This window comes from Saccharomycopsis crataegensis (assembly GCF_037102585.1).
Source record: "Saccharomycopsis crataegensis DNA, jcf7180000000077, whole genome shotgun sequence".
Taxonomy (NCBI): domain Eukaryota; kingdom Fungi; phylum Ascomycota; class Saccharomycetes; order Ascoideales; family Saccharomycopsidaceae; genus Saccharomycopsis; species Saccharomycopsis crataegensis.
The window spans coordinates 440037-463990 of record NW_027043824.1 but is presented as its reverse complement, the minus strand read 5'-3'; the positions used below and the strand labels follow the sequence as shown (position 1 = coordinate 463990).

Here is a 23954-nt window from a genome sequence, read left to right as displayed (position 1 = left end):
TACAAGTGGGAATTGTCATTATAGTTATTGAGCGTAATTATGATGGTATTGGTAATTGTGTTTTGTGTTGTATCGCAAACTTTGAAATGTTGAAGCTTATGAGCAGGTAGTGAGTGATCCACAACATCAAGAACCACCGTCGTGGTATGCCCTACCGAAGTAGAGACTTCAAACACCCAGAAGCCCATAAGCCCATAAGCCCACACACCATAAACACCAAAGAAGACAACCAGGTTGAGTGATATGCATGATAAGATAAGAAATTTCTACAAGCCTTTCCAAGCAGCAACAACAATTAGAAAAAGAAACAACACATAACTTGGAGCTCACCTTTGACAACTATGGCAATTATAAAATAATACGTCTTGGAAAAAGAAAATTGCATTGCTCATACTACCCTGCTCATACTAACTACCCTGAGAAAACCGAAAATAAAAACGGAGACACTCCTTCCTTATCTTGAAACATTTCACCACTGTATCGCATATAATTGCCAGCTACACAAATACATATCATTACACCTCCCCGGTATTACAGTGATTGATTGGAAAGAATTGAAACCACAAAGAAAGAAATCAAGAACCAAAATTCATGGATTCCGTACTATACAGAAACCCAATTGAGGCCTTAGCAGCGATTGTTGTGTGGGTTTCGCTATTCTGGGTTTTTGCCCTAGCTTTATCGAGAGTTTATCTGTACTTCCGACTTGAAAAGCCCATTTGGAAATGTTTCCTAATAGTCTGGATGGTTTTAATAAGGCCACTTTTCCCATCATTTGTGGTTAATCATCTGTTATTTTTTTTAGCTGGGTTGATGTGTTTGTTACTTGAAGAGATCAAATGCTTAATCAGTTTGCTTAGTTTTCAAAGTGAAAGGAAAATTGACTTAACCAAGACTCCAATGAATAACAAGCCCTTGAAAGTTGGTACTGATACAACTATTCTGTCCGGTGCTATCCCAGTCCTAAAGAAATTTTATAATGTCACGAAGCCCAAATCACTGCTGTTTTCACAGAAACAATCGCGCCATTCTATGCACCACCGTGGTCCAAGAAAATCCAAGAGCACCCCAGAAAGAAGGGCTATTGTTAAAGATTATCCTTTCCCAAGGTTGGATTTCTCCCAAGCAATAGTCAATATTATTAGGCGAATGGCAGCTGTGATGAATGAAGTGCGTGATTGCAATTTTGATAGTGATGAATTTTCGCGTTGAGGTTTCTGATAATATGACCCATGAAATTGCGGATAAAGCTGCTGGTGATGGGTTCCAATCTTTTCGAGAATTCAAGAAATGGATATTGTGGGAAACTTACGGTACAGAAACAGCTAATTTGTTGAAAGATAGGTCATTCCATAGAATGATAATGTCCGATGTATACAATAAAAAAACATTAATGAGATCTTTGCAATCTGCTGCAAATTCATTCTTTTTTTCTGATTTCTCGGCATATTTCCTAGTGAATTCATGCATTGATTCAGGACCTTGGCGGGCTATCCCATCTTTCATTAAACAAGACCTAATCTTCAGAGGCAAGGATAGTGATGATTTCAATAAAGTTTGTGGAGTGCTTTTCGACGAAATTAGCCGAGGCGAGTATGGCGGTTTACGGCATCTTTATAATTGGCAGTGATAATTATATTTGTGATACATAGACAGTATCTGAAAATAAGAATAACCGTTTTAATAATTCTAGAGATTTGTAGGGCACTAACGTGAAGATAGACTATCTTTGATCGCTGTGGCAAGATCTTCCCAAAAAACTCAAGCCATTAAGAAATACTGGTTTTAAATTCGATTTCTAATTGTAATTATGGATACGTTGCTCCCATATTACTTCTGTTTATTGTCATTGGTCCTGGAAGTAATCCTCGAATATTTCCGTCCTGCAATACCTCCAGTAGGAAATATCCTTTCATTTTTTGACTCGGGACCAGTTTATTCTTAATACACGTGACATAATTTTTAAGCGACCCGAGTCAAAAAGCTTTTCCCGTATGAAGCCCTGGGAGATGCCTCCCAACTGTTTTATCTACTTATAATAAATTGATGATTTTTTTTTTCCCTCATATCGGTGACTCCTTGTTACTAAAGATTTCCTTTTCTCTTTCTTGTTATTATTGATTAATAGACTAAAACCCTTCTTCTAAGATGTTTGCTTCTGCTTTTACCCGTGTTGCTCCAAGATTCAGCTTGAGAGCTAGCTACCCATTGAAATCTTCTATTGCTTTTGCAACCAAGAGATTCAACTCCAGTGCCAGTGATTTAGCTGCTGCTAACTCTCTTAAACAGGGCTCTACTCCATTTAAATTCAGTGCTGGTCCAATTGTCACTAAATATACCGAAGAACACGAATGGGTTTCTTTGCATCCAGATGGTACTGCCTTCATTGGGATCACCAAATATGCTGCCGACGCTTTGGGAGATGCCACTTTTGTTGAATTGCCAGAAGTCGGTGATGCCGTTGGAAAAACCGATACCATTGGTGCTGTTGAATCTGTTAAGAGTGCTTCAGAAGTCTATGCTCCAGTTAGTGGGGAAGTCACTGAAGTCAACGAAACCGTTGCTGAAAACCCAAACTTGTTGAACGAAGATCCAATGGGTGAAGGTTGGTTGACACAAATCAAGCTTGCCAATGTCGAAGAAGACTTCACAAACAATGAAGAATTGATGACATTGGAACAATATACCAAGTCTTTAGAAGAAGACCATTAGTTCAATCTTTATTGCAATTTTAATCTAAAATATAATTTATATTCTTCTATGTACAACTATAATATAACTTCTTTCATTAATACTATACGCAATTCCAATTATCCAAGGGTTTTTTGAAGCTTGGCAATCTCTTCTGGGGTCTTAGTTTTCAATTGCAAGGCATGGACTCCCTTAGTCTTGAGCTCATCATCCAAAATGTTGTAGATCAATCTATGACGGTTTGGTTGAGTCTTGTAAGGAGCAAACGCACCGGAAATGACTTCCAATCTAAAATGTGACTCAGTGGTATTGGAGGCCCCTCTAAGACCATGATGGCCAGCATGTTTGTGTGAATCATTGAAAATAACTAATGATTCAGGATTAAGTTTCTCGGAAATTTTTTCAGCAATGGAAATTTCGATAGGCCCAGGGGTTTCTGAGGAGAAAGTGATACCCTTTGCAGATAAGATCGAAGATGTGGACATGGTGGCTTTAGATATCTTTAAAAAGGAAGCTAACCGAGGAGACTTGAGTAGCAACTTTGGAGCAAACATTCCTTTCTTTGATTATACTAGAACTTTTCAGTACAATACACGATTAGGAGATATATGGGTAACACAAACTGCCAATGTCATGTTGGCTGATTTTTTTTTTGCTTTTATTGTCATTTCAAAATACTAAACGCACACAAAGAAGAGGGTCTTTACTACATGCTATTTGGACAAAGAATACTAACAAATATGCCAATTCATGAGGATGTTTATCTGGGGAATAATATTGATACCAATGGAGAATTCATAGTCTTCGATTATTGCCCTAGAGAATATCTTAAATACTAGCAATTTTATCCTATTTACTATGCAGTAGTTTAGTATAATTTCTATATTATATTCATAATTTGGCTGGGTAATAGCACGTATGAGCTCTCATGATCTTAGATATGGTAGCTCTGATCCAGATAGAGTGAATACACTCGTATAACCGTTGGTTTACAATAGACGGTGCAACCAAGAACCCTTCTAAACCTTGACGGGTTGCAACCTACCTGAGAAGTAAGATGAAAATTGATACTGATTGGTACTAAACCATTCAGAGTATTTCAAAGAAAAGTGCTGAGGGTTAATCAAGATCAAAATTATGAAACAGCAGGACGACATTCTTATAACCTAACTACAATAAGAACCACCGTGATAACAATAATGTGATGTGTGTACTCAGGGCTAGTCTCTAGTAGTAGTGGTCCCAAGGGGGCAGAAAAAGAAAAACGGCAGCGCGCGTCAAGAGAGTCACCCGGCCTCGTTCCCGACCTTGTTGTTGAAGTTTTTGTAAAGGTGTTTATTTTTTTTTTCTTTGATCTGGTAGAGATCACAACTGTTCAGAATATCCCTGTTAATAGTAGGTTCAATACCCAGTATCTTTCCCTCCGCCACTTTCTTCTTTGCTAATTGATACTTAAGGAGCTGTTAAATCCTGTCCGCTCGTCAATCAATTATACTGGATCAAAGGAATAAAGAAGATAGAATACCGTGGCGTCTTTGCATTTTGTCCTCGAGATTACAATTCTTGATAGATCAATACATATAACTATACTATTTAATTAAACTAGAGTGAAAGGATTTTGGGAATATAGTTACTCACAATGTCAGCAACATATGAACCAGGTACCCGTTGTTGGTTTCCTGATAAACAGCTTGGTTTCATCGCTGCCGAGGTTACTGCTAACGAGAAGTTGAGTAACGGAAAGATCAAATTATGTTTGAGCTTTGAAAACGGTAATGACCCAAAAGAGCTAATACTATCGTCTCTTGACGAAGATAAGGAAAAGAACTTGCCTCATCTTAGAAACCCTCCAATTCTTGAAGCCGCTGAAGATTTGACTTCGTTGTCCTACTTGAACGAACCGGCGGTGTTGCACGCCATCAAGGTCAGATATAGTCAATTGAACATCTATACATATTCCGGGATAGTGTTGATCGCTGCCAACCCTTTCCAGAGAATCGATCAATTATATTCTCCAGATATCATCCAAGCATATGCTGGTAAAAACAGAGGTGAATTGGATCCTCATTTATTCGCCATTGCTGAAGATGCCTACAGATGTATGAAGCGTGATCATAAGAATCAAACCATTGTGGTGAGTGGTGAATCCGGTGCGGGTAAAACTGTGTCTGCCAAGTTCATCATGAGATATTTTGCCTCAGTGGAAACTACTGATGATTCAACTCCAAATGTCATGAGCTCAACCCATGATCACACTGATATGTCGGAAGTTGAAAAGCAAATTTTGGCTACCAATCCAATTATGGAAAGTTTCGGTAACGCTAAGACTACAAGAAACGATAACTCTTCCAGATTCGGTAAATATTTGGAAATTTTGTTCGACAAAAATACAAGCATTATCGGTGCAAGAATCAGAACTTATCTTTTAGAAAGATCAAGATTGGTTTTCCAACCAACTTCAGAAAGAAATTACCATATTTTCTATCAAATGCTCGAAGGTTTATCGGAGGAAGAAAAGTCTGAATTATCTTTGACCTGTGTTGAGGATTATCACTACTTAAATCAAGGTGGTGATGCCAAGATTACTAATGTTGATGACAAAAAGGAATTCATGGATACATCCAATGCTTTGACCTTGATTGGCACTGGTCCGGAAGTCCAAAAAGAAATTTGGAAAATCTTGGCTGCTTTACTTCACATTGGTAATATTCAAATTACTGCCACCAGAAATGACGCTCACTTGTCCTCAGACGAAACAAATTTGGTTTTGGCATGTCGGTTATTGGGTCTTGATCCAACTGAATTCAGTAAATGGTGTGTTAAGAAACAAATTGTTACCAGATCGGAAAAGATTACTACAAATTTGAGTCATGCTCAATCTTTGGTAGCAAGAGATTCTGTTGCTAAATTCATTTATGCTTATATGTTTGACTGGTTGGTTAGTTTTGTTAACCATGATTTGTGTGCACCAGATATCTTAAAAAATGTTTCCAACTTTATTGGTGTTTTGGATATTTATGGGTTTGAACATTTCAAGGTCAACTCTTTTGAACAATTCTGTATCAATTACGCCAATGAAAAATTGCAACAAGAGTTTAACCAACATGTTTTCAAATTGGAACAAGAAGAGTATATCAGAGAAAAGATTGAATGGAGTTTTATTGAATTCAGTGATAACAGACCATGTATCAATTTAATCGAAGCTAGATTGGGTATCTTGTCATTGTTGGATGAAGAATCTAGATTACCAGCCGGTTCTGATGAAAGTTGGATTCAAAAGATGTACACCCAATTGGACAAAGCACCAACCAATTCTGTTTTCAAAAAGCCAAGATTTGGCGGCAACAAATTCGTGGTGTCCCATTATGCTATTGATGTCGAATATGACGCTGAAGGTTTCATCGAAAAGAATAGAGATACTGTCGGCGATGGTCATTTGGAAACCTTAAAGAATACCACCAATGAAAGATTGAAGGATATAATTGAAACTGTTGAAAGACAAAACGAAGAAGTTCAAAAGCAGAAGGAAGCTGAAGCCGCTGCCAACAAACCAAAACCTAAATTTGGCGGAACTGGTAGAGTTGGTGGGTTTGGTGGTAAAGCATCTAACCGTAAACCAACTTTGGGGTCTATTTTCAAGAAATCTTTGATTGATTTGATGGCCACCATTAATTCAACCAATGTTCATTACATTAGATGTATCAAACCTAATGAACAAAAGAAAGCCTGGGAGTTTGATTCTCTCATGGTCTTATCTCAATTAAGAGCCTGTGGTGTTTTGGAAACTATTAGAATTTCTTGTGCTGGTTTCCCTACTAGATGGACTTATGAAGAATTTGCTCAAAGATATCACATTTTGGTTCATTCTGACAATTATGTCGATGTTCTCAATGGTACCAAGGCAACTTCAGAAGATGTTCGTGCTTTGTGTGACAAGATCTTGCAAGCTACTGTTGAAGACAAACAAAAATACCAAATGGGTGAAACCAAGATCTTTTTCAAGGCCGGTATGTTGGGTTATTTGGAAAAATTGAGAACCAACAGATTACACAACGCTGCTGTTTTGATCCAAAAGAATGTCAAGGCCAATTACTACAGAAAGCAATATTTGGAAATTCGTGAGTCTATAGTGAGATTTCAATCTTTGCTTAAAGGATACTCTAGAAGAAAAAGAATTAGAGAAGAGATTGAAGAGCATTCTGCAATCAAATTACAAACTCTTTTCAGAGGCTTCCTCGTTAGAAGAAGAGTGCACTTGGCTAAGACTACTATCATTGGTATCCAAAGTGCTTACAGAGCCAGAAAGGCTAAAGCTGCCTCATTTGAGTTGCGCCAAACTCAAGCAGCTCTCACTATTCAAAATGCCTGGAGGTCATATGCCGGTAAAAAAGAATTTAGAACCTATGTCAAAACCGCTGTGTATGTTCAAAGTTGTCTCAGAAGAAAGTTGGCTGTTAGAGAACTTCAAAGACTTAAAGAAGATGTTAAGTCCGTTAACCACTTACAAGAGGTTTCTTATAGATTAGAAAATAAGGTCATTGAGCTTACCCAATCATTGACAGCTAAGATCAATGACAATAAGAAGTTGACTCAAGAAATTGAAGGTTTACAAAAGAAGTTGCAAGACAATTCTTCCAGCCGTGCAATGATGGCTTCACAAGAAAAGGAGTTCAATGAAATGTTAAGCTCAACCAAGACTGAATACACTTCCCAAATTGATAGCTTGAATAGTGAATTGGCTCAAACTAAACTTGACTTCAAGGAATCCGAAGGTAAGTTACAAAGATTGATGAAGGAACAAGCTGAATTGAAGGAAACTGTTGATTTGAATATCGAAGAATTAAACCAAGCTAGAGATCAATTAGCCAAGTATGACAATAATGAACAAGACTTGAAGAAGACAATTACTCAATTGAAACAAGAAATTATTGCTTTGACTGGACAAGGTATTGGTCAACAAGCTATTTCTGATCATCTTCGTGGTGGTGCTGGTTTCGGTAAGCAAGCTTACTATAATAATCCAAAGAACAGACAATCATGGGGTGGTTCTAAAGGTGCCAGTGCTAATGATGCTGCTGCAAGAGCCGTGTCTGTTATGCCAATGGGTAATAGAGAAGATGATGAAGTTAATAATTTGGCTGGCATTAATGAAGAATTATGGAAATTATTGCAAGACAGCAAAGCTCTTCACAAAGAAATTATTGAAAGTTTATTGAAGGGTTTGAAGATCCCACCAGCAGGAGTTGCTGCCGATCTTACCAGAAAGGAAGTTTTGTTCCCAGCAAGAATTATCATCATTATCTTGTCTGACATGTGGAGATTAGGTTTGACTAAAGAATCTGAAGACTTCCTCGGTGAAGTACTTTCAGTTATTCAAACCATTGTGACTGGTTTGAAAGACGAGGATGTCATTTCCCACGGTGCTTTCTGGTTATCTAATACTCATGAATTGTACTCTTTTGTCTCTTATGCTCAATCCACCATTATTGCTAATGATAGTATCTCCAATGAATTAAGTGAACCAGAATATGACGAATACTTGAATTTGGTTGCTGTGGTCAAGGAAGATTTCGAATCCTTGAGTTACAATATCTACAACTTGTGGATGAAAAAGATGGAAAAAGATTTGGAAAAGAAGGCCGTTTCTGCAGTTGTTTTATCCCAATCTTTGCCAGGGTTTATGGCCCAAGAATCTTCTCCATTTTTGGCTAAAGTTTTCTCTCAAGCGGCTCAATACAAGATGGATGATATTATTAGTTTCTTCAACAACGTTTATTGGTCGATGAAAACTTATTTCATTGAGGCTGAAGTTCAAAATGAAGTGATTACTGAATTGTTGAGATTTGTTGATGCTAATTGTTTTAATGATTTAATTATGAGAAGAAACTTCTTGTCATGGAAGCGTGGTTTACAATTAAACTATAATGTCACTAGATTGGAAGAATGGTGCAAATCTCATGACATCATTGAAGGTTCTAGTTATTTGGTGCATTTATTGCAAGCTGCCAAATTGTTACAATTGAGAAAAAACACCAATGAAGATATTGAAATCATTTATGAAATTTGTTATGCCTTGAAACCATCCCAAATTCAAAAATTGATTTCTCAATACTATGTTGCTGATTATGAAGCTCCAATTGCTCCAGAAGTCTTGCAAGCTGTTGCTGACAAAGTCAAGAGAAACTCTAGTGGTGCTAGCGATGACTTCTTTGAACCAGTTAATAACGATTCTGGTCAATTTGATGATCCATTCAGACGTGTTCCATTGAGACCATTTGTCAGACTTGAAGCCTATGTCCCTGCTTGGTTGAACTTGCCAATTATTAGAAGAATTATCGAATTGGTTGCCAAGAATGCTGCTGGTCAAGATAGCTATTTGATCGATGAACAAGGGTATGGGGAAGAAGAGTACTACATGCCAGAAGATGAAGGTCTTGAAGATTACAGTCAGATTGAGGTTTAGGTTCTATGTATAAAAGATTTTCCATTTGTTTTTTAGTTGAATTTTCTTCTTTTACAATTTATTCCAATTATTTTATACCTTTTTTATCTTACTATTTTTTTATTTTTTTCTCTTTTTGTCATTTAAAATTTAGATCACCTACTTATATTCTCCTTTTTCTTTTTCTAAATTTTGATTACTTTATATTTCGTTTCATTTTTTTTTTTCATTCCTATTTATTATATACGCTTTTGTCGAGTTTATTATCTACCTGTTTTGTATTATTATAATCCACATTGTTATTCCCCGAGTATACAGACTATAATTTGTTTTTATGGTCGCTGTTTAGTAATTAACGCACATTTTATACTGCACGCACCTTCAATTACTAGGGCGAATCAAATTACAACAAAATGTAGAGAAGCGGCTACCCGGACCTTGCAAACCTCACACTGTGAATTATCGAAAAAATAATAGTTGGCGACATGAGCAGTTTGTTTTAGTAGATGCCACTATCCATTACTAAAAGCATATAAATATTCCAGAATGTTGTTCCAAGTAGCAAGAAGATCAACTGTAAGTGGGATTAGAAACAGGGAATATCGTCATTTTTTTTTGTTTTGCAATCATTTGGTTATTTGTCGTGGATCAATAGGGCTGGGTGGAAGTTTTTTTAAATGAAGGAGGAACAAAGAAAACTCTGGGTATCAAGGAATTCTCAGAATATAATAATGTGAAAAATGGGTAATATAATGGGAATATTGATTAATAGAGGATAGAATGAAGTATAATTGATTATACTCATAAAGGTAGAGGAGCTCCCAGAGGCAGGGGGTGCGCACAATACAGAGAGAAAGAGAAAGGGAAAGAGATAGGCCTTGCTTATTTGGATTACTATCACCAGTACATATGGGAGTCAAGATAAGGCATTGAATTGAATAGTATTTGAATAAGGGAACGACGTTAAAGAAGAGAGCGAGAAAGAGACTGACAGAAAAGAGAAAACAAAGAGTGGAAAGATGGCATGGGTTATATTTCCCATTGATTAACTCAAATGATTGCAATCAGAAATGAATTGGAGGATTTCAATTTTTATTATTATATTCGAATTCCCTTATTATATTTATCTTGGATATATATATTGATCTAATTACTAACAGTTTTTGATAGGTCAACGTTGCTAGAAATGTTTCTGTCAGAGCTTTCTCCTCTGCTCCAGCCAGAAGAAACTTGATCAGTGACTTGTACGTTTCTGAATTGAAGTCTTTCAAGCCAGCTGTTGTCAGTGCCGCTGACGCTGCCGCTGCCACTAAGGCCTGGAAATTGCCAGTTTCCCCAAAGAGCCCAGAAGTTGAAGGTGATATTACCACCGACATTTCTGCTTACGAAGCTGCTGAAGTCGAAACCGAAGGTGCTACCCCAGCCGCTGAAGCTGAAGCTCTTGGTGATGACTGGTTTGTCGTCGAAGAACTCAAGCCAACCCACCACCACTAAACTTGATGAACTAAAATTTCTTTTGTGATCCAATAATGGTTGGGTGATTGAGCATTTCATGATTAAAAACAACAAAAAAAAACAACAGAAATGAGTATCTTTCTAACAAATCATAAATCAAATAATAAACAAAAACCTATAAATTTATATTCGGTACGCCATGGAGATCTAATTGATTTTTATAAATGTAATTATTTGTCAAAGATATAGCCACTACTATATTAGTTGTAAAAGAACAAATTGAAGAGTCATTTTTTTTTCTTTTGGAGTAATTTATATGTAGAGCAAAATGAGAATTCATATGAAAAACAAAGTATATATTTATATAAATACTCGGAAAAAAATAATAACAATAAATAAAATCATAGGATATCTCTGAATCCACGCCCACCACCAGCTTGTTCACCTTTATTGAAATCCAAGTACTTGTTATCACCAATCTTTCTTGGACTAATAATTTGCTTCATTAGGAATATTATACCGAACAATACGCAAATCGCAGCGGTAACAAGATAAGCAATACCCAAACTGAGATTTCTGCCCCCAAGAACACTGTTTGTGGTCAAGACAAAGTATTTCTTACCACCAAATATGCTGGTTGGATAATTCAATTCGATATCTACTCTATAATTACCATCGTCAAGAGTATCGTTGGTGTTCTTGCCCACAAGCTTCATGAAACTTGGCAACCCCGCGACTCTCATCCAATTTTGAAAGAGCTCATCTTGGGAAATATCTGGCATGTTCAGATCGGTGTACCCATTTGGATACCTTTTATGCCAGTTTGGAGGCGGAACAACGTCTGATGGGGAGTATTCGGTGTTTTTATACATATTAACATCTGAGGACCATGAAATTCCCGTGGTGGACATCGTGTAGTTTTGCTCACTTTCTGATCCTTGGGGATTTAACAATACTGGAGAACTGAAAGTGTCATTGAAGTAAGAGTTCGCAATCAAACCACATGGATAATAAGCTTTGCCTTCCGAATTTTTAGCCAATGGAGAGCATTCACTGCTCACATCACCAGCAGACACCGCTACACCTTTTAGCTGTGACAAATCATAACTGTTGGCGTATTCTCTGTGATTCTGGTAAAAATTTGTTAACTTATAGTACATATAAATAGGGCCATCTATCGAGTTTGGGACGGTGAATTGGATACTGCAAACCTGCGTGTCATAGCTATTATCCAGATCAACAGTCACTGTCTTGTTGGTGATCTTCCAAGATGGAGAAGTATTAGAAGACTGCTTGAAATGCTGGGTGTAATATTTTTTGCCGATTGAGTTGTAAGAGCTTGTTGCAAGAGAGCTACATTTCGAATAATCTATTACTATTTGCTGAACATTGTATGATGCTAGCAACATCACGATCCCCAATGGCGCAAAAATCACTGCTATTACCAACAACAATGGTAAAACAGATTTAGGAGTTAAAATCGGTCTAAAAATTGTCAGTAAAAAAATCACTCTCTTTTTTGCTGTCATTATTATAATAATGTCTCTTCTACTTATTATGATGGGTACTTACTGCCATGATTTCAATCTCTGTTGTTTGAAGGCAGTATTGGCAGGTTTTTTTGATTTATGCCTGGAGTTTTCATCCACTAACCCTGAGTCGTCGTCTCCCCTTCTTTTTCGCAAGAAGTTCATGATATTGGTTGTCTGTTAGCTGGGTATCGACTTTTGGACTAGGCTATGTGTTTTTTTCTTTCTGTCTTGTTTTTCATGCGTATCTCAGCTATTTTCGTATTTTTGTGATTCTAAAAAATCACAGGTTGCAAGATTACCCGCGCCCCGTATCAGATCTATAAGAGTAGTAGTATTCATTAATTAAGCAGACATAAAAATGAGCATTAATTTATATAACTCAGAAAATAATAAATATATCATACAAGAAATAATCGAAACAGAGTAGGAAAACAAAAACAAACAAACAAGAAAAAAAAAACTAAGAAAATCAAATCATGCAAATAAAACAATAACGTATAAAATGTCATCAATCAATCATCATTAACACCTAAAGAAGAAGAGGATCATGATGGTTCGGTAGAAGTGGCCGCCGCAGAAGATGAAGTGGCAAAGGCAACATGATTGCCCAAGACAGTAAACAATTTCTGCAACTCTGGTAATTCTTTGGTGAATGGCAAATCGAAAAAGCCATACGCAGAATTTGTTAACAATTCAATCAAGGTAATAGTAACACCCCATGGATGAGGTCTATGGACAATGAGTCTCTCCAACAAAACTCTGGTAATCAATTGTTGAATGGTGGACTTTTTATTGTTCCACAAAGATGATGAGCTGAAGAAATAAATTATCGCACAGCTGAACCAATGTGTAAGAGCGTTAGGATATCTAAGTTGGTTAACAATCGCAGACAAAACCTGGTATTGCAATTCGATAGAATCGTCTTGCAAAAGGTTAGACAAAAGAGCAACTTGTGAGGATTTTGGATTGAATTCTGCAGTGTTATTACGGCGTTCTTCTATAGCACTGATACCACTAAACAATACTAAGGCATTGATCAATTTAACATCCACATTGGTAATGTCAAATCCAATACCACCTTTTTCAATAGGAGCAGCTAACTTGAGACCAGCTAAAATTGATTTGAAGGCAGAATGGCTTGGAATACGCAAATAATTATCAACAGGCTTTTTCAAACCAGCCTTCAAGAGATCATTACCTGGATTGATAGCAACTGGTGGAATATCAACAATGCCTGGCAATTTTTCAACTTTCAAGCCACTAGTAAATGGGTCAGGCATAGTGCTATTCTTTGGGAATGCTGCCAAAACAATATTTCTCAACTGCACAAAGGAAGCAGGTGTGGAATAAGACAATGGATAATGGTATTCGACAAAAAACTCTGGATAATCATGCAAAATAACAGTGAAAATTCTAACCAAACCTTTGTAGATAACACTGATAATTGGTGGAACAACCTTACCTTTAATATTGACAGAAGCAAACCTAAGGGCGACAACAAGAAGCAAACTGAGTTTCTTCCATCCTTCCTTGTTTGGCAACTCGATAATATTTGGTAAGAACATACGGTGGGAAATCAAAGTGATCCAAGCAAAAGTGAAACCTGGGTAGGCAATTGGTTGGAAAATGTTGAAGAAATCAGCCATTAATAAGTAGAAACCTTTGTCAAATTCAAGCAAAGAACTCTTTTCCTCACCTTCTTCCATTTTACTCAATTTAAGGCGAACATCAGACCATTCACTTAGCAAAGTAGAGAAAATTCTATAGTATGGTCTTTCATTGAAGGTATCAGGATTCTTTTCATGGTCCTTGTTGAGCACCAATGTAATGATTGTCAAAATTTGACGCAAGTAAAGAAGTCTCCTTTGGGCATCGTCTCCCTGGGTAATCAATACCTTTATAATCAATTTGGATAACGCATCAGTTCCAACAAAAACATCGTTATCCTCATTTTTACTATATGGGAAGCCATCCTCCAAAAATGAGGAAACAGAAATTTCAGTGGCAGTTCTGAAAAACACAGACATATACTCTGGTTTAGATAAGACACCATTCTTTGCCATTTGATAAATGAACACATACAACAACTTATCATCCAAATTACTGTGTTGCAACAATCTCATCCATTCAACAAAAATATAACCCATTTGAGAGGCGACAGGTATCTTTTCATCGGATCCAGTCTTCAAAATTGGCACAGGAGATTCATTGAGTCTATCAACCAACTTTACAGCATACTCTTCCGTAATCTCATTAGATTTCACCAATCCACTCAATTTATCAATAGTGGCAGCGAAATCGGTTCTCAAACAAAATGGCTCTTCAGCTAACAAAGTTTCATTGATCAAATCGCAAGCAAATTTGATTACCACTTCATTCTTGCCACCGACAATGGCCTTGCAAAGAGATGCATCTAGATCAGATGGAACAATTAAACCAACCTTAAGCAAGGCACTCATAATCTTGGAGTTGTATTTTCTATCATCTTCGGCATAAACTAACCACCAGCTAGCATCTTTCGCAGTAGAAGGAGAAAGTTCGCACAATTTATTCAAAAGATAAACCAAGGTTTCACGGGAAAGAGTTGTTTCGGCAGCAGTAAATAAAGCATTGACAGTAAATTGGGCAACTTTAACGTAAATCTCATCACTAGCTGGACCAAGGTTTTTCGCACAAATATTCAAAATTTGGGCCAAAACATTCTTAACAGGATGTTCCGTTGAAAGTTCAACCAAATGGCTATCCTGACTTTCAGCTAAAGTCTTTAATAAGGCTTCAAGTAATTGCTGCAAATAAGCGACAGATTGGGCAAAGATGTTTTGAGCAGCAGCTTGATCGATTTCGCCTGCGACTGCGCCAACAGTGACGGTATCAACAGCTTGTGGGCCAGCATTAGATGGTAGAATTTGACGACCTGGGATCTGACCTGGGGTGCCAGCAGCAACTTGTTGTTGTTGGAATTGGTTAGGTTGTTCCGCAACTCTCATTGCAGCAGCTTGTTGATTAACTAAGCTCAATCTGCCTATCTCTTCATAAACTTGCAATTGCTCATTAGTAACACCATTTGGAGACAAACCTAAAGGTTGTGGATAAACAAGGGCCCATCTTGATATATTTGGAGAAACAAATGGTTGACCAGGTTTATCAATTTTATGTTGACGACGAGCAAAAAGAGCAGGGCGTAAAGCTTCATCCATTTCCACTGTAGCCTTTTCCATGGCAGCTATCTCAATTATTTGACAGGCACCATCGATATTATCACTAATAACCAGCATCAACATTTGCTCAATTACTTGAGGATCAGCAGTGACGACATTTTGACCCAAAGAATTAGCAACGCTTTCTCCAATATTTTTCAACAATAAATCCCTTGAAAAGACCTTAGCCAAGTATTGAGAGACTCCTCTGACTGTATTGGCGGCAGATCTTCTTAACTTATTTTCATCACCTTCCAAAGCAAAATCCTTTAGCACCAAAGTATGCGCTGTGTTCACAGAAATACTAACAGCTCTATCTACAGCAGGTGGCAAAACTTCACGAATAGCCCTATTAAAAGCACTTTGGAAAAGACGTTTCACGTTAGGATGAAGTTGAATGTATGTTTTACCGGACAAGTTATTGATGAAGTTTTCAAGCATCAAAGTTAAGTTGTTATTGACATCCTGGATGTTAGCTTCAGTAACTCCAGTTGTACTAATAGAAGCCTGCTGCTGTTGTTGCTGTTGCTGTTGTTGTTGTTGTTGTTGCTGTTGTTGCTGACGCAATTGTTGCTGTTGCTGAGCAAAATGAGCTTGTGTCAATTGACCAGGAATTTGGGCTGGGAATTGTTGTTGCTGTTGTTGTCTGAGTTTCATTTGTGCTTGAAGTTGTTGTTGTTGCTGTTGAGCGAGTAATGTAAGGGGATTTTGGGAATCAATATCTGTGATTTGCTGTAACGAAGCCAAAATATCACCCACAGGTTTCAAATGTCCAGAAACAAGCTCCTTCAACTCTTCCTTGGAATTCTTCAATAAACCGCGGACCTCAATATCACCGACCTTCAATTGCAATGCGTTAAGCAAAACTTCGATTTCAAAAGTCAATTGGAGCTTCAAATTGGAAGTCTTATAAAATTCAACTAATAGCTCAATAATGCTTAAAGTCCAAGGGTTTGGAGGTCTAAAAATTTTGCCTGAAACAACTTGATCTAGAACTTTACAGACAAATGGAATTGTAAGAGTCATTTTCTCTGCAAGGTAACCTTCAATCAACAAGTCTTTGAATGAGATATTATCACGCAAGATTGGTTTATCCCTGGACAAAGTAATTTTACCCAACCAAGAGCCCAAGTTTTTTAAATAAGCCCTTTCATTAACAGACTCGCTATTGTAGTTCAATAACTTAGAAATTTGCTTATAGGTCACCAGCAAAACATATTGTTCCAACAACGGAGAATTAATTGCTACCACTAAACTGCAATACAAATTTTGATAATTTGGTTCAACTTTTGCTCTAGAGGCAACAAGATAATTTGCAAACCATTCGAAATTACGTTTGGAAAGAGCTTGTTTGATGGCACCAACTCTTTCACTTAAGTTTTCAGTAGTGATATTATTGACAACAAATAAGATTTTATCAGAATTTTCTTCACTTGGTTCTTCTTGGGGAATGTTCTCAAAGAAATCAACATGGGTTCTGACGGCCTTAAATAATTCGCCCTCTTTACTGCCATCATTCTTTGAAGCAGCTGCATTTTTAATCATTGGCAGCAGTTCCTTTGTACCAATCTCACCCTTCACAGCTTGTTCCACAACTTGGAAAACCTTTGGTTGAAGTCTCAAACCAGCAATACCATACAAGGCTTCGCAATATTGCGAGAATTCAGGTAAACGAGGTCTAGCTGACATCAATGCCTGAACAGCAAATTTAAACATATTGGATTCAGGGGACTCTCTAGCACTTTCCAAAATAAAGCTCAAAGCAAGGGATAAAGTCACACCATCAATTAACCGATAGTTGATCAATGAACCAAACAATATGGAAGTCTTTTGTAATGCATCAATTGGATATTCTCTGAAAAATCTATATTCATCCAATAAGGAGTGGATCATACAAGCAAATACATCTTGCTGATAAGGGACATTTGAATCTTTCAAAGATTGCAAGATTTTAACCACCTCAGTGATTTCCATGGCTCCATTATACATTCTTTGATAATAATTCTTCATTTCAGATTCGACTTGCAAAGGGAATGTATTAGTCGATTGATTATTAACAACGTTTGCTAGAATAGCTTCATCATGGCCATAGCCAAAGTTGATTAACCTTGGATACGCTGATAAACATTGTTTTTGAACTGCCCTTGCTTCAGAAAGTTGTTGAGCCGAAATATCTTTGTAATCACCAACAAACGTCAACAATTCATGAACAAACACTAAACTTAAAGAATTATGGGCAGGGTCAGTTTGGCCTGTTTGGGAGTAATCATATTCACTTTTGGCTTCACTAAGCAAAAATAGAAGTAATTCAGTTAAAGCTTCACCCTGGAGTTGTGGATTGGCGCTAAAGTAATTACGAACTAGTGGAATGAAATTATTCCATCCCTGATGGACTGCTTTTGTGGCAAAACTCAACCAGAGTCTAAAATTTTGAATCGATTTGGCCGAATTAGTCAACAAGCCTTCCATCATGTTAAGTTGTAATAAATATGGGACCATCTTATCCACATTGACTTCCTTCTGGTTCAAATAATGAGATAAAACCGTCAAAAATTGATTTGGGTCAGATTCAGAGAACTTTTTCAACGCCACTGGCAAGTAAACAGAGCCATCCTGCAACCATGCGAGTAAAAGGCTTTCCAACAATTCCAAGGAGTTTGCATTTCTAGGGGTATTCAAAATGGTAAATACAATACATTCTGAATGTTGCTTCACATCACTATTAAACAATTCACTCATTTCTGGTGGCAACTCAGTTCCTGGAGTAAGCACCGAATTGAGGAAGAATTTAGTTACATTGAGGAAACGCATTATAGTGTTGGAAGAAATTGTCAACAAATTTGGTGGAAGGAATGGGACATTAGCAAAGACTGAAGCCAAGTTCTTGAACTGGTAACATCTATTCTCTTGTGTAAATTGATGTAGCAAATAATACAATGGCACTGTTAAATTCCAATGGAAATCATGTTGAAAAAATAAATCAATAATATCTTCTGATGGTAACGAAAAGAATAACTGATTCAATGATACCAAAGTTGGCTTTGATTGATTTTTGTTGTTTGAATAAAATTCATCAAAACTTTTTTTAACGAGATTCCAAACTTCTGGCCAGTTTGCTTGAGCTTTGAGCGATGAGCCAAGAACATTACGCAATTGCATACCTTTACTAGAGGCCTCGTGGATATTAGACGCCGCCAAAGCTGTAGGTGTTGCTGGGCTATTAGATAAATTTTGAGAGCCAGGAACCAATATTTCTGACAATATTATGGAAATAGCGTCATTAATTCCATCTTGATCTTGGATACCAGCCACTATGTTGAAAATATAATCCACAGAAACCAATTCTGGATTTGTTTGAGACAACAAATTCTTTATTGGCATTTTTGATAATTTATTGAATAATGTGCTAACGAGAGCCTCGATGTTTTGTGGGATATTGTTTTGATCTTCAAATCTTTTATAGGTATAATTTGCAATAATGAGCTTTTGACTGAACGAAAATACTTCTGAATCAAAATAAACTTTCAAGAAAGCAAATAAAACGTCCGGATTATCAAATTTGTGACCTATGAATTGTTTGTCGCCAATTAAATTAATTAATTCAGGGACTGATTTATCAAGAATCTGTTTCACTTCTTTTTCAAAGGAGTTGATTGATGACTTGGCAAACAAAGAGGCAAATAGAACTTTTTGTGTTTGTAATAATCTGGTACTACCAAAAAATTTTATAAAAGGAACAGATTCAAGAATGTCTTTATTCTTTTCAAAAGCTGGGACCACACGTTGATAGTATGATGGGTTCTCAGAGATGAAGTTTAATTCCTCAGTTAATAAACTAAAAATAGCCTTGTTGTTTGATTTTTCAAGTTTTTCTAGCACAACGGTGCAATAAGCAATCAATTGAGCAAGATATGTATCGTAAAGAGGATTGTGGGTCTCACACAAGTGGTGGATTTTGTCAAAAGTCTTTCCAACGGTTTCAACAGTTACTGTGGTGGCAAGAATAGAAATTTGATCAGCAACAATTTTGGTTAACGAAGAAGAATATTCTGAGCTGAAGATACTGGAGGACAATGCAGGAGAACTATTAGAACTAGTTTGTGTGGTTGAGTTGTTCTTATTGTTAGTTTTCTTCTTCTGAGTTTTACTATTCATGAATTATGATTTTGGAGGGAGTGCAATCCCAAAGGAGATAATTTAGGTGTAATTTTTTCTTTTGATCTGACTAACAAGACACGACGAATTAATACAACCTCTTTTGTGAATATTACAAAACTTGACTAGAAATTGGAATTTTCTATGAGATGAATTTTATTTTATTTCTCTAGTCAAGTAACGCACGCTGAGGATATGTTTTGGTCGATACCGTGTGTTTTGCCTTCTTTCTAGAGATACGGTTAATATTAAACACGAAAAAAAAATAACAAAAGTGGAAGCAAAGACAACCAACTGGGGCAATTGAGTTAATCAATTTCGGGAGGCAGATACTTACCTTTATAATCTAGTATTTCTTTTCAATAGGCACAGAAAGCAGACGACCTTGTTGAGAATAATAAGAAGAGACGATGGGTAACTAAGTGTGATAACACTCACTGTCGTCCACCAACAAAAAATTTGTGTTCGTTTGTTTTTTTCCCACTATTTGGGAGACGCCAGTGCGGGTAATAGGTCATTCTGTTAAGCGCACTTTAGAAGCGCCAATGGGCAAAAAAAAAAAATCTGGGCGGATGCTTAGAAATTCTTGTTTGACGGATGATCTGCCAATCACAACAATATCATAATAACCAATTGCAATGGCGTTTGTTAGTTCGGTAACTCTTTCGTACTGGCGTTGTGCCTTCTTGTTGACGATTGCCTTCTTGTTGATCAAAAGCCCGGAAACCATCATCTACAACACATATATACTATTCTTTGCCCATGTCTTTAACAATGTGGTCGCTGACACTTTAGCGGAAACAAAGAATCTACCAGTGGTCGGGATAATTGGCTCGCTACTCGCTCTCAATGCGCTCTCTGATCTCGTGGCGATCTTTTCTATTTCAAACCTTTTCAGCAGACCGCCAATTCTTGATGCCAAAAACATGAGAGATATTCATGAAAATGAAATTGCGAAATCGAGAGTCGACAACAAGGAATTGTATTTCACTTATTTCGAAAACTTGGTCCCTCTTAGATTGCTTTTCTTCTTTGCCTTGACCGGGTACAGTTATATTTCAGAAAATCCTCTAGTGGCCAATAATTTAGTGAGTACCTATGGATTCATTGAAATTTGGTTCAACTTTGTCATTTTCAATAATTTGAGGGAGGAAAAGGTGAAAAGATACAAGTCCGGGTATTTCAACATGAATGACATGCTTGACCGTGACGATGATTATTCAGATGAGGATGAAGTAGATGAAACTGCTGAACAAGAAGTGGAAGAAGAAGCACAAGAACAGTGATTGATTGATTGTTATGCATGCTATCGTCGCATGACACCTGCATCGTGGTGCAGAAACAGATGATTTTGGTTCCCGTTACCGAATATTTTTTTTTTTTTTTTTTTTTTCGTTTTCTCGTTTGAAAATTTATTGTGCCACAATTTGGTATTCCTTGCATTATCACCGTCGTATATAAATATATTGAGTCCCTACGGAATCTTTGAATCTTGTCGAATCTTCTTTTCTTTCAGTATTTATTCCAATTGACCCTATTGATTCGCAGTAGAAACAAAAACAACAGCATATCATGTCGCTGAGCCTTCCAGACTTCAATTCTCCAAATGCATCCATCCGTGAAAGGATGGAAGCCTTGATCCGTGAAAAACAACAGAAAATCACCAGCAGTTTAGAAAGCTTGGACTCTGGTTTCAAGTTCAAGTTCGATCAATGGGATAGACCAAATGGTGGTGGCGGTTTGTCATCGGTCATTGAAAACGGTACAACTTTTGAGAAAGGTGGTGTCAATATCTCCGTGGTGTACGGTAATTTACCTCCTCAAGCCGTGGAGAAAATGAGAGCAGACCACAAAAACTTGGGTGATGCCAATGGCAATGGCGTTAAGTTCTTTGCCTGCGGATTATCCATGGTCATTCATCCTCGTAACCCCCATGTTCCAACCACCCATTTAAATTATAGATATTTTGAAACCTGGAACCCAGATGGAACTCCTCAAACTTGGTGGTTTGGCGGTGGTTCTGATTTGACTCCTTATTACTTATATGAAGAAGATGCTAAGTTATTCCACCAAGCTCATAAAGACTCGTTGGATAAGTTCGACACAAAGTTGTATCCTGAATGGAAAGCTTGGTGTGACAAGTATTTTTGGATCCCTCACAGAAATGAAGGTAGAGGGGTTGGTGGGATCTTCTTTGATGATTTTGATGTCAAGGATCCGAATGAGATTTTGAAAATTGTTGAATCAATGTTCGATAGCTGGCTTGACGCTTACATGACAATTGTCAATAGAAGAAAGGACACTGCATACACTGAGGAACAAAAGCAGTGGCAACTTGTCAGAAGAGGCAGATATGTTGAATTTAACTTGGTCTATGACAGAGGTACTAAGTTTGGATTACAAACCCCTGGCTCAAGAATCGAATCGATTTTAATGTCGTTACCAACTAATGTCAGCTGGGTTTACAACCAATCACCTGAAGAGGGTTCAGAAGAAGCTAAGTTGGTAAAAGTTTTGCAACATCCAATCGACTGGGCGGTCTAAAACTGTTATTTAGACGAAGAAATCATCCGTGATAGTGCAATCAGTGCCTATGTCTATAATTCTTGATGTCTTGTAAATTTCTCTTATAATTTTGATTGATGGTATAAAATTATTTTTTCTTTTTAAGATATTTTATTTTATTTTAAAAAATTTACGTTCTGGTTACGATTGTTTTTATTTTTAACTTTTTTTTCCGACTATAATAAACAAATAATAATGTATTATTTTGTATTTCCTTCTATTTACACTAACGACAAAAATTACTCTTCAAATCACCCGCCTAAAGCACCTCTTTCAAGACATTGCGCACTTCGTTGACATAATCTCCTTTAATAACCACTTTCTTACTTTCTTGCATGACCTTGAACTTGGCTGGATCGATGAATGGCAAAGCTTCTTGCAAATCTTTCTTTAGTTGTAGGACATCACCTTCAACTCTTCTGACAATAGTTTCACGAATCTGGTTCTTGCGGATTTCACTATAAACGGGGAGTCTACCGGTAGTAGTCTTGGACACGGAGTAGATTCCTAATTTAGCACTGTGGAAGTCTCTAGACTGTAGATCATTCTTTGGGTCGATATTCTCAAGTTTTGGAAAGATTGAAGCGGATGGCTTTTGTGATGGTGGGAAAATTCGTTTGGCACCGGTTTCTTGAAGGTACTTAGCCTTGTTGATTTCGTATAATTCTTTCTCCAAATGAAGAGTGGATTGGAGTCTCTTAGATGTAATATTCTTCAATGCTGATCTGAACATTTTGGTTATTTGTAAGGTGATCTAACTAATGCTATGGTAGTCCTTCATCAATCTTCAATGGAATTTTCAATTTTCAATTTTTTTAATTTTCCTCATTAAATGGTGTTACCCGGTGAGTGTACTACATGGTCTGCTTGCTGCTTCGCATCAATATGAGGTTCAACCACAAACTACTGCCTTATTTCAATTAGGTGAAATGGCTCAATTATAATATTCAGAAGATGTATGTTTATTTAGCACAAATAACACTTCCCTTTTTTGATTTTCGTTTGTGTATCCATTTTCCAGCCAGAGGGGAAAAAGTGAATTATTATTCACTACGCAGGAAGATATCCATTACAACCACTACCTGTTACTACTTGTTACAAGATACCTTCAATAATTCAGACAAAACAATCCATCAGCAGTCATTGCAAGCCAGAAACAGCAAGCAATCCCGAGAATATACTTCAAAGCACCATTAAATGAAATTTGCCTACTTAGAACTCTAAGGACAATAAGGCAGCATTAGCATCATCACCAGTCAAGCCTTGCTTCTCATAATATCCCTTTACTTCCCCTTCATTTGTAAAACCTTGTTTTACGTACCAATCAACGCTTTCCTTCCAGCCATGACACTGGATTTTGTGTATGAATCTGGTTTTACTTTCCTCGACTAACCAATCAAGTAGTTTCTTACCAATACCATACCCTCTGTAAGCCTCCAACACTGCGATGGAGTCGATATAGACAAACGAGGGACTGGCATGACCCTTTTTGGTGATTACTCGGGCCTTGATGGCCGCGACCGGTAGTTCGTTGAAAAAGGCGTATTTCACCAAATGTCCCTGATTCTCTTCAAGCGATTCCTTATACCATTGATGGTCGAATTGTACTGGCAAACACACACTATTGATTTTCTCAATGACTCCTAAGTTGTTTGGTGTGAGATCGTCTAAAGCAATTTTGAATGGCATGGTCTCTCAATTATTATTATTATTCGTATATGTATTTGATTACGTCAGGTGAATGTTTCTAGTTTCCTCTTGTTCTTGCACGATTTAGCTAATTAAATTGACTGGTGAATAGAGGTGAATAAACATTTGGGTTGTAATTAATCTCCTGTGAACAGATGCTCTTACTATCAGATACATTTATCTATCTTCATAGTTGGTTCACATTTTTTTTTTCGCCCACAGCCAAAT

At 37.1% G+C, this 23954-nt stretch overlaps 12 protein-coding genes across 12 annotated transcripts; 7 read left to right on the top strand and 5 right to left on the bottom strand. All coding sequences in view use genetic code 12, as the record gives it.

Moving 5' to 3' along the window:
• Positions 1-591: 591 nt before the first annotated feature.
• Positions 592-1212, top strand: DASC09_027570 (uncharacterized protein; the record flags this gene model as incomplete). The annotated part of the gene is made up of 1 exon (XM_064996360.1): positions 592-1212. The coding sequence occupies one exon, from the start codon at positions 592-594 to the stop codon at positions 1210-1212; it is 621 nt and encodes a 206-aa protein (XP_064852432.1).
• DASC09_027560 (uncharacterized protein) lies at positions 1196-1630 on the top strand (the record flags this gene model as incomplete). Its single annotated transcript, XM_064996359.1, has 1 exon — positions 1196-1630. The coding sequence occupies one exon, from the start codon at positions 1196-1198 to the stop codon at positions 1628-1630; it is 435 nt and encodes a 144-aa protein (XP_064852431.1).
• A 518-nt stretch (positions 1631-2148) lies between these two features.
• Positions 2149-2712, top strand: GCV3 (glycine decarboxylase subunit H; the record flags this gene model as incomplete). The annotated part of the gene is made up of 1 exon (XM_064996358.1): positions 2149-2712. One exon carries the CDS (start codon positions 2149-2151, stop codon positions 2710-2712), a length of 564 nt encoding a protein of 187 aa, XP_064852430.1.
• Positions 2713-2810: 98 nt separating this feature from the next.
• BOL1 (Bol1p) lies at positions 2811-3245 on the bottom strand (the record flags this gene model as incomplete). Its single annotated transcript, XM_064996357.1, has 1 exon — positions 2811-3245. The coding sequence occupies one exon, from the start codon at positions 3243-3245 to the stop codon at positions 2811-2813; it is 435 nt and encodes a 144-aa protein (XP_064852429.1).
• A 1085-nt stretch (positions 3246-4330) lies between these two features.
• On the top strand, positions 4331-9154 carry MYO2 (myosin 2; the record flags this gene model as incomplete). The annotated part of the gene is made up of 1 exon (XM_064996356.1): positions 4331-9154. One exon carries the CDS (start codon positions 4331-4333, stop codon positions 9152-9154), a length of 4824 nt encoding a protein of 1607 aa, XP_064852428.1.
• A 525-nt stretch (positions 9155-9679) lies between these two features.
• Positions 9680-10627, top strand: DASC09_027520 (ATP synthase subunit H; the record flags this gene model as incomplete). The annotated part of the gene is made up of 2 exons (XM_064996355.1): positions 9680-9709; positions 10304-10627. The coding sequence occupies 2 exons, from the start codon at positions 9680-9682 to the stop codon at positions 10625-10627; spliced, it is 354 nt and encodes a 117-aa protein (XP_064852427.1).
• A 362-nt stretch (positions 10628-10989) lies between these two features.
• DASC09_027510 (aminophospholipid translocase regulatory protein CDC50) lies at positions 10990-12282 on the bottom strand (the record flags this gene model as incomplete). Its single annotated transcript, XM_064996354.1, has 2 exons — positions 10990-12073; positions 12161-12282. 2 exons carry the CDS (start codon positions 12280-12282, stop codon positions 10990-10992), a joined length of 1206 nt encoding a protein of 401 aa, XP_064852426.1.
• Positions 12283-12665: 383 nt separating this feature from the next.
• CDC39 (CCR4-NOT core subunit CDC39) lies at positions 12666-19472 on the bottom strand (the record flags this gene model as incomplete). The annotated part of the gene is made up of 1 exon (XM_064996353.1): positions 12666-19472. The coding sequence occupies one exon, from the start codon at positions 19470-19472 to the stop codon at positions 12666-12668; it is 6807 nt and encodes a 2268-aa protein (XP_064852425.1).
• A 638-nt stretch (positions 19473-20110) lies between these two features.
• Positions 20111-20758, top strand: ILM1 (Ilm1p; the record flags this gene model as incomplete). The annotated part of the gene is made up of 1 exon (XM_064996352.1): positions 20111-20758. One exon carries the CDS (start codon positions 20111-20113, stop codon positions 20756-20758), a length of 648 nt encoding a protein of 215 aa, XP_064852424.1.
• A 286-nt stretch (positions 20759-21044) lies between these two features.
• On the top strand, positions 21045-22016 carry HEM13 (coproporphyrinogen oxidase; the record flags this gene model as incomplete). Its single annotated transcript, XM_064996351.1, has 1 exon — positions 21045-22016. One exon carries the CDS (start codon positions 21045-21047, stop codon positions 22014-22016), a length of 972 nt encoding a protein of 323 aa, XP_064852423.1.
• Positions 22017-22296: 280 nt separating this feature from the next.
• On the bottom strand, positions 22297-22770 carry IMG2 (mitochondrial 54S ribosomal protein mL49 IMG2; the record flags this gene model as incomplete). Its single annotated transcript, XM_064996350.1, has 1 exon — positions 22297-22770. The coding sequence occupies one exon, from the start codon at positions 22768-22770 to the stop codon at positions 22297-22299; it is 474 nt and encodes a 157-aa protein (XP_064852422.1).
• Positions 22771-23249: 479 nt separating this feature from the next.
• NAT5 (peptide alpha-N-acetyltransferase subunit NAT5) lies at positions 23250-23726 on the bottom strand (the record flags this gene model as incomplete). The annotated part of the gene is made up of 1 exon (XM_064996349.1): positions 23250-23726. The coding sequence occupies one exon, from the start codon at positions 23724-23726 to the stop codon at positions 23250-23252; it is 477 nt and encodes a 158-aa protein (XP_064852421.1).
• Between the last annotated feature and the right edge of the window lie 228 nt (positions 23727-23954).